Source organism: Rhinolophus sinicus, linkage group LG04 (genome assembly GCF_036562045.2).
Source record: "Rhinolophus sinicus isolate RSC01 linkage group LG04, ASM3656204v1, whole genome shotgun sequence".
In the NCBI taxonomy this organism is placed as follows: Eukaryota; Metazoa; Chordata; class Mammalia; order Chiroptera; family Rhinolophidae; genus Rhinolophus; species Rhinolophus sinicus.
Window position 1 is genome coordinate 179,165,900 of NC_133754.1, and position 12,630 is coordinate 179,178,529.

Genomic DNA, 12,630 nt, shown 5'->3' on the forward strand with positions numbered 1-12,630 from the left:
AGTCTCTACAATAACAAAGAATGTATTAAAAATCTAATTGATCTGGAATTGGATATAGGTGATGGATGTACAACTTCGAGAATATCCTAAAAACCACTGAATTGTACACTTTAAAAGGGTGAATTTTATGGTATATAAATTACATTTCCATTTTAAAAAATCAAATGGAGAACTCGAAAAGACACTTTTCCTAGAGAACCGATAATATAGATTCCTATCAAATCTATAGTACAGAATTTGCAAAGAGTCTAGTCGCTTTTCTTTCCTATTTTTCCACCAGGGAGATAAACGGTTTACTCAGAAATTGTCCAAAGCTTCCTGCAAAGGCTCTTGGCATTTTCAGCTTTGGGTGCTGCTGAACGAAAGGACAGTGCATCTCCAAGTAGGGCTCAGTGACTATCATCATCTAACTTCTTTCTCGTTGCCTACTTGATGCCAGGCTCTTTATGGAGAACTGTGGTTAGCTGTATTCTGTGGATGAGGAAACAGAGGCTCAGGGAGGTGATGTTACCCAGCCAAAGACATACCGTGTTTCCCCAAAAATAAGACCTGGCTGGACCATCAGCTCTAATGCGACTTTTGGAGCAAAAATTAATATAAGACCCGGTATTATATTATTATTATATCATATCATATATCATATCATATCATATCATATCATATCATATCATATTATATAAGACTAGGTCTTATAGTAAAATAAGACCGGATCTTATATTAATTTTTGCTCCAAAAGACGCATTATAGCTGATGGTCTGGCTAGGTCTTATTTTCGGGGAAACACGGTATATTCAGTAGGACCAAAGCCAAGACTTGGACCCAGAACTTTGACTTCCAAGCCTGAACTCTTTTCTACAATCAGGCTCCCTGTTCAAAAGTCAGGGTCAAGTTCAGCGAAATCTTACTAAGGGATCTGCCTAGAAATCTATTTCCCTTTACCATGGACTTCCCTTAGTTCAACCAAAGCACATTGTTTATGCACTTCCTACCCATCCAAGCGCAGCACAGACGCAACTTCCCTTCCTCTTCTGTCTGGAACTGAAATGCTCCCCTTACACTCTCCGACCTCTCGGACGAGCTCCTTGTTACAGCAGTTACAGCCCTGAGCACTGGACCTGTCTTGATCCCTTGCTACTTCTTAGCTTTAAAAAAATCTCTGTTCTCCCACTCTTGCCTGGACACCTGAGTTCTTTAGTGAAATCGTGTTTTCTCAGATCCAGAACCATCTATAAGCTCCTACCTTCCTATGCCCAACGCCAGGGACATGACAGCACTCAAATACTTGCTGCAAAATGGAAATGACACAGTTTTTGCTTACTTGTTGGAATTCAATCTTTAACAAAACCCACATAGCCCAGAGTTCAGCACAGATATGAGAATTTCAGCCATACCTGTCTACCTAATCTACTTCCATCCTATCTTGGTGTTGAAATTTCAACTGGATCTTGCTGGATCATTTGTGTATATATACATTTATACACATTAATACATATACAAAGTCATTAAAAACATAAAAATAGTATCTACTACCTATGGAGCACATTTTGTGTCAGTAATAATTGCTACTCCTGTTTGACAGAAGAGAAAGTAGGCTCAGTGACCTCAAAGCTAGTAAATGGGGAAAACAGAACCAAAGCCAGGTTTTCTTGTTTCCACCACACCACACTTCGTTGATTTCTATTTCTGCCACTAAGAATATCAACAGTCTCACTTACTTTAGCATCAATTTATGTCTTATGGAAAACTGCACGGCATCAATGAAGATAAAGATGAGAATGAAGCTCTGATATCCAGATGTCATTTTACAGCTGTGTCTAGACTAATGCCGTCACCCACATGGATGGTGCACCCTGGTATCAGGCATATTTCAGCTTGTTTGCTAAAAGTCCTGGATGAAATAGATGCTGCAGCATGGTGGTGGTGGCGGGGGTGGGTGGTGGTGGTGGGGGTGGTGGTGGGGGCGGGGTGGTGGGGGTGGTGGTGGTGGTGGTGGGGGGTGGGGGTGGGGGTGGGGGTGGGGGTGGGGGTGGGGGGTGGGGGGGTGGGGGATGGGGGGGGGCGGGGGGCGGAGATTCAGGACCCTACACGCAGTGCAGATAAAGAACCTAGAACCTGTATCTCTCACAGAGAATCGGAGCATGCCCAGTGAGTGGAAGAAAGGCTTCCAGTCACCCGGAAATGAATGTCAGTAAATACAATACATTTTACAAAGACAAATGCAAAATCCAAACCTTGATTGTACACATTTGATTTCACTTTTCAGTTCAACCATGCCCTCAGAGAGCAACAAGAGTTAGCTACTGACTTGGCTCTGGCCTGGCTATTCTTCGCAGGGACACATGAGCTTATCCTGATCTGATTTGGAAATATTTTATCACAAAGTGTCCAAAATAACCCAAAAGTACAGTTCAGTTTGAGAACTGACTTGTGGTCCTTATTTAGGACTGCTTCTGAATAAATAAGGGAGAAAAAGGAATTTACATGCAAAATGCCATATGGCTTCTGCTGGGACCTTTTATTAGCAGCATTTAATTAGCAGAGTGCCTGGTACATAGTAAGTGCTCTATAAATATTTGCTGAATGAATGAATAATCAATGATAACATAAGTTTACAATTAGCAAGTCATCAAGAAGCCTACATGAAGAATTTTTTCAGAAAATCTCGGTGATGGGTACAACTCATCCTCTAACACTTTGGAGGATATTAGGAAGGAGAGCTTTCATATCAGATGGCCTTGGATTTCAAGTATAGGCTCTACCATTTCTGAGCTGTGTCACAGTAGGTAAGTCACTAAACCTCTCTGAGCATCAATTTCCTAATCTATACACTAGAGCTAATAATATTTGCCTTATGGCTTCATTTTGAAGATTTTGCAATAATGTTTATAAAGAGCTTGACACAAAAATACACTGTACTCAATAGATAGTGATTATTATAATGAAAGGGAATGCTGATTCTCATCAGCAAGTTAATCCTTTTGTCCCAGAAAAGGGAAAGCTCTGCCAACACTGGCCAAGGTCAGGGCTGCCATCAGCCAAGGTAGGGAACATTCTCATTTTCACTTTCAAAGTCAAGAGAATGGCACAAATCTAAAGCAGAAAGGAACCAGCAGCACATGTTTTTAAATATTCATAAGGGCTGGAAATGTCTTACTCCTTTCGTTTTTTCAGCCATCTGCTTTTGTTTCTTTTCTTTTCATTCTTATGCCACAGCTGCAAATGAAAACAACCATACAATAACTCAAGTTAAATAAAAAAAAAAAAATCAAAATAAAAACAATCTGAGGGGTAAAAAGAGAAGACGAATTATAAAGTTTTTCCCTTAGCTCACAGGCTACAGAAGGAACAATAATGTTTGATGTGAGTTAAACCTTCTGGAAACCAAAATCCATGTCTCGTATCTGTAACAACCATGATAAAAACAACTACCATTTACTAAATGGCTCCTATGTGCTACTTGACGACCAATATTCCAATTCTTAAAGCCACCCTTCACAGTAGGTAAATTAAACCCATTTTACAGAAAAAGTAACTGCAGATCAGAAAGGTAAAATACATTTTTAAATGACTATATAGCTAATAAGAGATGAAACTGAAATTTGAGCCCAGGTCTGTCTGAAACCAAAGGCTAGGAACTTTCTCTACCACGCTCTTCAAAAATGGGAAAGGACTTGAAAAAATTAAGTTGGGAAATATTTAGGGCAGACCATTTGTATTAAACTGACTTATTCAGATAATTAAAATCTGTGAGTATAGCTCTAATTAAAGTTAACTCAGATAATTGGTTGTTGTATTTGTGAATGTGCAATTAGAGTCTTGTACATAATTGTGGGGTTTTCAGCATCATCCTTTCCATTTATTCACTGCCTCCCAGAGCTTTGCGCTACTGGCCTCTGTTCTACCAGAGGCTGCATTACAGCTCTTAGGGTCACCGAGCCCAAGGACCATGACCTGTGATAGCAATGGCGGGATCTGGGCCCAGCCCCATTTACCATGTCTTTGTCCAGAAGTTAGCGAGCACCTCATCTTCAAGTACAATGTAAAAAGCTCTTAGAGCCGACGCTACACTGTTGTCCTGAAAACTCCTAGCAGCATGTACCTGAAGAAAAACTGGCAGCAGTGGTCCTCATGTGTTAATTACACTTGTGAAGTCTATTATGCATAGAAAGGGCACCTGCTGGCAGTGAAAATGACTAGAATCTACCCTTCCTGTGCAGTGAGTAAATTGAGAGTTCATTTCTACAGGAGATAATAGTTTTCAGATTCCATTTCGTGTATCCCCTGCATGGGGATGTACTTAACATTTAAATCATCTGCAGAGGAACAAACCTCCTTCGAATTTACATGTTTCAGGCTCCTAGCACTTTACTTAAAATGCTAGTTATCCCTGCTGGCTCTTACCACCAAGGACCAAACTCCATGTGGATAAAGGCACTGAGCACAATAGAAGAAAGTTATTAGCATGGACTCAGATTTCATGACATTTGTAGTTTCTGACCAAAGCAGTGGTAGCAAGCTGAAGGTGATCAGATCAAGCCTTGACTGGAGGATCTGTTTTTTTCTCTTGGGGTCTTTGATTTCATCATTCTTTTATCTTGCAGTTAATAAACAGATACCCATCCCCACTGGCCTGTAAGCATCCTTTGGTCAAATGTCTAAAAGTTCTTTCATGAAAACAAGAGACGAGGAGAGAAATGCTTTCCTACAAACAGAAACTTCCAAGGTGCAGCCTACTCACAAAATCCACTCAAGCGCAAATACTAGTCTTAACCTGGATGTTTTGGAGTGGGAGTCTGGGTGCCAGGGATTGGCAGCCGTCATTGCTAAGTCTGCCCTTCTAATTTAGGCTCGCCAGGATCACAGCCCTTCCGGGTCAGGCTCGCCAGGATCACAGCCCTTCCGGGTCAGGCTCGCCAGGATCACAGCCCTTCCGGGTCAGGCTCGCCAGGATCACAGCCCTTCCGGGTCAGGCTCGCCAGAATCACTGGTCTGGCTCAGGCTGGTGACACAGTTCTCGACAGTGCTCGAGTTAGACAGGAAGTGGAAAAGAGTGCTAGGATCAGCATCCACAGGAAAGAGTAAAACAGCTAATAAATCCTCTAAGCAAACAAGAAAGGAGGGCTGGGACCTGAGATGGCAGCTGAAAAGAACAACTGGCTAGATAAACACTGATTTTTTTTTTTTAAGTAAAACTTTTCAATTATAAAAACCATATTTTTTTCATTGTAGAAATATCTGAAAATATGGCAAATAAAATAAAAATCATGCAGAATTCCATACCCTCCTGCCCATCACAAAATCACTCTTAACATTTTGGTATATTTCCTTCTAGGTTTTCTGCCCCTGTGTGTGTTTGTTTCTATTAAAATGAAATCATACAGTACACAATATCTATATTCGGGCAAATTACTAACCTTCTTGGGGGCCTTGGTTTACCAGTCTGTGAAATTGAGCTAATAATATCTGCCTTACAGGGTTGCTAGAAGAATTCAATGAGATCACAGCTGTAAAGGAGACGCCCCGTGCCTGGGGCACAGGAGACGGCCAACAATGGCGGCTACTGTGATCACTGATGTTACTGATGGAGTTACTTACTTCTCTATGCACAGTTCTGGGACTGTAAGCTGCTGGTTTTAAACCAGCTAACAATTTAGAAAGCAAAACTTTCCAAATAATAGAAAGCTAAAGCTGCACTATGTGGGAGGCAGAGGGGCTGCAGGGACCCTGGCAGCTCCACCAGTCCCTGCACACAGGAGCCCCTGGCTATTCCTACCTGGAGCACGGCATCCAGACACACAGGCAAGTCTCTTCTAGGGAGAAGCCTAAGGTGTCCCCACAGACCACATGTTTGGGGGAGGTGTGTGTGGGGGTTATGTGTCTCTCTGTGTCGGGGACCCTGAGTCTTAGGGGACACATGCCCCCTTTCTTTCTTTTCTGTCTATTCCTCTCACTATCTCCACTCCACCTTTCTTGGGTATGTGGTTTATTCTTTCTTCTCCCCTTCACTCCCCTGGCCTCCTTCTTTTTCTCCGTGTCTGCTTCTGCCCAACTCCCCCAATCTTTCATTCAAACAACAACAAACACTACTAGATAGCAAACATGGGCCTTTCCTTTGAGAGACAAGGCAGTGGAAAAAATCCAGATAGCAGGTTCAGAAGCTCAAAAGGAGCAGCAAGTGGAAGCAGTAGAACAGCCCTGCAATCTCATGAGAAGTGGGAGAAAGGCACGGGTAAAAAGAAAGATGCGTAGTCGAGAAATGAGCCATTCACTGAGTGCTATTCCCTAGGGAGGGGCGCCGATTTTTTTACCTGACCACCCAGAGCTTGGTTGTACCTGCGGCTTCTCGGGATGAGGGTGAACCCAACACTTCAAATCAGAAGTACTGTGGGAACCTTTAGGCTCCCAGGACAACTGGGCTGCCTCATGATGCTTTTCAGGGGCGGCACTGCAAAACAGGCTGCAGAACCCAGCACAAATTATCAGAGCCTGGGGCTCAGTCCCCTTGAACCGATGGTAAATGTTCTGAATCACCTGCTCCTACGTGACAGAACTGTAAGCCCTCACGAGGGTCCCCTGCTCCTGAAGCTCTCTGTTCCTGGCAGGCATATGTGTAGTGTTCCCTGATCAACTTTTGCTGACTTGAGCTGTCTGGAGACAATGTCTTTAAATGTTACACTGGAGAAAGAAATTATTCAGAAGGAAAACGGATCCAAAGCAGTCATGCAGACACTCTTTTTGGAAATGTACTGAAGACGGACAGTGATGACAGTGCTTCTGCAGAAACATTTACTGAGCACCTACCATGCGCCAGCTGTTCTACACGGGGTCCTTTCATCCGCTACACCATTTCATCTTTGTTTAATTACGTATAGAACAACTTCATGTCGCAGAGGAGGAAACAAAACCTTAAGCCGACTGACTTGTCCACGGCGGTAGAGCTAACTCTAGAGCCTGCCTGCCTGCTTTCCTTCCTTCCACTAAAACACAGTTCACTGAACAGTGAAATGCCCATCAAAAACCTGCAGAGGGTTTTGAAGTCAGGCTTGCGCTCCCAAACCACAGTTGAGAGCCAAGTCTTACAGAACATGCCTGAGGGCATGGCTGAAATGGGAAGACCTTGGGGACCTCAACTGTTCTTGTCACCAGTTTCCAATTTGTCTTAGAGAAAAAAAAAGAAAAAAAAATCACTCAACTACTTGGTTGGTGCTTTGGTTTCCCCAAACTGAGAAATGGGGAAAGTATTACCTACTCGAACTCTTAAGAATGCCATGACACATATGAAAAGTATATGGAAAAAATGGGGCCATGCAGTCTAAAATGTGGTCTACCATTCATGTCATTTTGGTTAGTATTTTTAATTTAGAATCACCAACTGCATTACAAGTTACAGACCTAACACTGCTTGTCAGTCCTGCAGCAGGCAAAGCGGAGGGCAGGGTAAGCAGCGGCCTTACCAGCAGTAGTCCAACAGATGTGGGGGCAAGACAGGGATGTACACGTGCTGCCAAAACATGGGGTACAGCATGGCAGCAGACCCATGGATGCAGGCGGTCAACTGCAAGAGAAGCACATCAGAAACTCAGAGCTAAACCTCAAAGTGAGGACACACTGTCATATTTGAGCTTAGCAATAAAATTGAACACATACTTCCAACATATTTAAAATAAGTTAACTCAATCACCGTAATTCAAATTTAATCAGAGCTTGCTTTCAAAAACAAATCTATTTTATTTCCTGATTATGAAGCTAATGCACAGTGACAGTAGAAATTTTAGAAAATAGAAAAATGGATAAAGGAAAAAAAAGTCTTCACCATCTGAAAATAATTTAACATTTTGGGGTATTACATACATATGCACTTATATTTCCTTTTCTAATAAAATTAGGATTACTATAACTACAGTGTTCATTTGTTCTCTCTCTCTTTTTTAAGTTAACAATATTTGCTGGCATTTTCCCACATCTTTAAATATTCCTAGAAAACATATCTTTTAATGACACTCAATGAATTTCCCAAGCTATATTAACCACTCTTCTACCATGAAGTTATACAATGAGATCAGGTCAATAATTTTTATGTCTGGCTCCTAGATGTAGAAATCAGAGACAAAGGTTATAAATATTTTAAGGCACTTAATAAATAATGTAAACATAATAAATGCATTAATATAATAAACAGATGAAGAATGGAGGCTCTTTTACACTTCCCCAGCCACGTTCTAGAATGTTCCCCTTAAACCTCACCAACACTAAGAATTGTAGTCCACGTAGTAGCTTTAAAATTATATCTATCTTGATTTTATTTTTATTCCTCTGATCATGACTGAAACATCTGTGTCACATGTTTCTTAACTATTATTTCTTAGGTAAATGGTCCATTCCTATTCTTAGGCCACTTTTTCTAATGAGTATTAGTATTTTAAATTGATTTACAAGGAAATACTAGATATGCAAAGGACACTAATCCTTTGCAATGTTTTGGAAAATACTTTATCCTTATTTAATTTTCTTTGAATTTTTAAGGTTTCTTTGAATTTTTTAGGTTTCTTTGAAGAGAATGTTTAAACAATTACACAGACAAAATCTTTTCCTTCATGATGGTTTCCACTGCTTTTATACTAAGAAAATCCTCCAAATTTTTCTCTAGCATTTAACTCTTTAATCCATCTGGAATTAATTTAGGTTTAAGGACTGAGGTGAGAATTTATTTTTTCCACATAGTTAATCAATTGCTTCAGCACTGTTTACTGACTAATCCTTCCTCTCCCTATTCTTTTGACATGCCCCGACTTCATATTCCTTTTATTTTCTTCAGAGCTAGACATATCATCTAATCAGTACTTGATATAATTAAAATTTTAGGAAACAGAGATGTAACGGAATAAAATTGCTACAAAATTCAATATAGTGATAGAAGGGAACAAGCAACATCTTTGGAGATAGGGCTATGAAGTGACAAAAGCCAACAACACATGTTTCCTTCTGCCTTGTTTCTTCAGTTTCTGGGAAGCCTGCTCCCATGAGGACTTTGCTTCTTTTGGAAGCTGTTAACTGGCCTTTGCTGACAGAAGGACATTTACGTGGCGAAAGAGTGACGTGCCAAGGCCCAGTTAAAAGAATCCCAGAGGTTAGTGTAACATGAACAGCTTTAAATTGGATACTCTGCTGATGTTTCACAGTTGTGAGAGCTGTGTATTAAATCCAGGGCTGCTCCTCCCCCCGCCTCCTTTCCCTCCAGACCCTGTTCTTTAAATCAGGTACATGTCATGAACAGGAGCTGATCCAGCAAGCTTTCCAGAGCTGTTCCCAGCGATTCTACCAAGGCTAGTGGGTTTAACCCATCCCTTTCAATGCATTTTGGTAGGTATGCACATGAAGGAGGCTGCCTGTCACATTATACATGACTAACCTCTTCAGGGTTAGAAGAGACAAAAATCTTTGCTGGTGTTGAATGAGCCAACTGTCCTCCACCTCCACCCTGAAGTCAGGCTGGAGGGTGACACTGGCCTTGGGCCCCAGCTCTTTCTGCCCACCCTTTAACTAGCTGCCAAAGTACTCTTACTACTGTGCAGGTCCAGTCATGAGACATCCTACTCGGAAGCCTTTGGGGGCACGTCTGGAACAGGCCTGGCCCCACCAGTTCCCAGTCTACCTGGAGGGCAGCATCTCCAGCTGCAGTGTCGACCGCCCCCTCCCAGTTTATCCTTGGAATAAATCATTTGCAGACTGAGGGGTCTTCCTTTCTCCCTTTCCACCCACCCCCAAAATTAGCCTTGACTTGTGCCCCTAGCAAACTCCTCCTCCCTCCGATCTCTGAGCAAATGCTACCCTCCTCGCATGGCTCTCCTGGGCACTCCCCCTACCCCCCATTATTAATGGGGCTGTAACTGCCTACATGTTTGGCCTCTCGCTGTAAAGGACAGAAAGACCTATCTTTCTTCCTCTCCTTGGTCTTCGTGATAGCACATATACAGAGGGTGCCCCCCAAAAATTGTATACACATTATAAGAAAGGAAAAAACTATTAAAATTATAATATTCAATATATACCGATAACAAAAGATGAATACAAGTCACGTTTGGCTTCTGCAATTACAAGAGGTGTTCAAAGTGGTTACCATCAGTGTCCAGACACTTCTGATTACGGCGAACAACTGCTTGAGCAACGTTGATCAAAATGTCCAATTGTACACATTTTTTTGGCACCCCTGGTACACAAGTGCTAGCTAATGAAGTGTTTCTTGAATATGTCAAACCAAATTCTACTTAGAATATACTCACAGTATAAAGATAGTTAGGGGCATGGCTTTTAACAATATTTTCATGAGTCTCACAGAGTCAGGTATGTGACTCAAATTCCAAAACAATAACAGGAAGCTTAGACACACAAATATGCCACTTTTTGGAAACTCTCAATGGATTCATTCATCCATTTGTTCAATAACATGCCTACTCTGTAATTCTACAACACATCAAATAAATAAAAGCACTTTAAACTCGGTAAGATGCCATACAAATGTAAGGTATCATCATCACATGAATTCATTTGTAATTCTCTTTGAAAAAGTCAATCAATGGAATATTCCTGGTTGAGACAGAACTTGATTACCTGCCTCTTTTTAGCTTAAATTGGTTGGAGTCCAAATCCTATTTCAAGTGATAAAGTGGCAGAGATCTTATCTTCAGACAATGTTCTTTTCATGTCTCCTTAACCTCAATAAAATAAAATAAAATAAAAAATCTAGGGGGGTGGCCGGTTAGCTCAGTTGGTTAGAATGTGATGCTCGTAACACCAGGGTTGCTGGTTCGATCCCCGCATGGGCCAGTGTGGCTGCGCCCTCCACAACAAGATTGAAACAACTATCTGACTTGGAGCTGATGGGTCCTGGAAAAACACACTTAAAATAAATTAAAGTTAAAAAAAAATCTACCAAGTTTAATGCTAAGATTTTAATATTTTGTGCCCTCATAAAAATCAAACATCTAAGGCGTTTGATCATCATTTTCATTGGGGGTTTTCTAATGGCCAAGGCTCTGAAATTGGAGTAAAATGCATTTACCCATGGGATTAGGAAAACAAACAAACAAAAACGGAAATTATTTGGTTTTTTTTTTATCAAATACTAAATGGAACAAACAACATGCATTGTTACATAGGAATAGTGGCTAAGTTGACCACAAGCAAAGTGTTACAATTTATCTGTGCTTAATCAGAAATAACATTATGTCCTATAAATTATCATTAGCCACTTATTTTAAAAATAACTCTAATACCAACACCATTTTTAAAAATTTCCTAAAGGCCTAAGCTCAATTCTTACAGAACACAAAATTTAAAAGTAATGAAAGTATACAGTTTGGGTTGTAGTCAACAAAGGGGGTATTGTGAATATTTAATTGAAGTGCAAGTTGAGGAAAATGATCCTATCAAAATCTCACTTGGTGGGAGAATAGAAAGATAGTATGTGTAAAATTTGCCCAAAGTCATTAGTCACAATGAATATTCATCAGAAGCCAATTATCAATCCCATTTAATGACACCCCAAAAGATTTTGCCCTGAAGCAGCTGAATAGTCTAAGACTCCAGACAAAACTAGACAAATTATACAGCCAACAGCCAGACTAGTCAGGACACAGATTGCAAAGTAAACCACTGGTGGGTTTTTGGACGCACTTTTAGCAAATTCTGTCCTCAATTAAAGGTGCACAAGGTCACTTCTATCTTGGAGCTTTTTGTATGGCTTCATTAGTTTTCTCTGAGGCAAAGGGAGAGAAAGGGAGAAGGCGGGGGGTAGGGGAGGAAATGGATGAGGAGTGATCAATGACAGAGTTAAAAAAAAATCATAAAAATCACAGACACATTATTATTTTTTTCAGTTTAAGGTATTTCTCAGAGATAACGCCCAGATTGTCACAATCTTAGGTCCCAATGCTTCCGCTGATTCCTAAGTATGTAGAGCTCTGTAATTTAACATGGATTAAAAGTAAGAATAGCCCCTTAAAAAAAAAAAAAAAAAGGAAAAAAAAAGAATCCCAGCAGTGTATGTGCCAGGTACCATGTTGGGGGTTCAGAATCTTGTGAAATATTATTTTATAGGGGTATGTGTGTGTTTACATACATACACACACACATACTCATCACATTTCACAGATAAAGAAGGTCTCAGAGGTGAACTACCTCGTCCAAGGCCACATAGCTAGTGACAGAGCAGGGACTCACACCCAGGTCTGTCAGACTGGCCACCGTGTTTCCATAATGCCTAAATGAAGCAGAAATGTTTTGTGGGCCTGCCCTACGCCCATGCACTGGCCGGAGGAGACACATCCCTGTCAGCAAGGCCAAACTACGTAGACAAGCACTTGCCTTGCTATTAGGTGAATAGATATCTTGAGCAACATACCAGTGAACAGAAAAGAAACAAACGCGGGTCTGACAATTTCCTGGGGATTAGTTGCATTTAACTAAGGTGCTGCAGTGTCTTTAATCCACAGGAAATTCTAGACAGTGAAGTATTGATTGTCAAACGGAAAGGTTTACATCCCAACTTGGCACTCCTATTTGAAAGTCTGGGTTTCTGTCATGTTCCCTTTCACAACCTTGCATGAAGTTCCTACTAATTCCCTTTCTGAT

General features: G+C 41.0%; 1 protein-coding gene across 18 annotated transcripts in view; it reads right to left on the minus strand.

Annotated features, from left to right (window-relative positions):
* Positions 1 to 12,630, minus strand: part of DENND1A (DENN domain containing 1A) — a 467,166-nt gene that overhangs the window by 205,471 nt on the left and 249,065 nt on the right. For 16 of the 18 annotated variants that reach the window (XM_074330989.1, XM_074330982.1, XM_074330983.1 and 13 more), the window contains one exon: positions 7,455 to 7,555. The exons of the other annotated variants lie outside the window; for them this stretch is intronic. In XM_074330989.1, the coding sequence (XP_074187090.1) occupies positions 7,455 to 7,555 (101 nt within the window). The remainder of the gene's footprint in view (positions 1 to 7,454; positions 7,556 to 12,630) is intronic. 18 annotated transcript variants of the gene reach the window in all.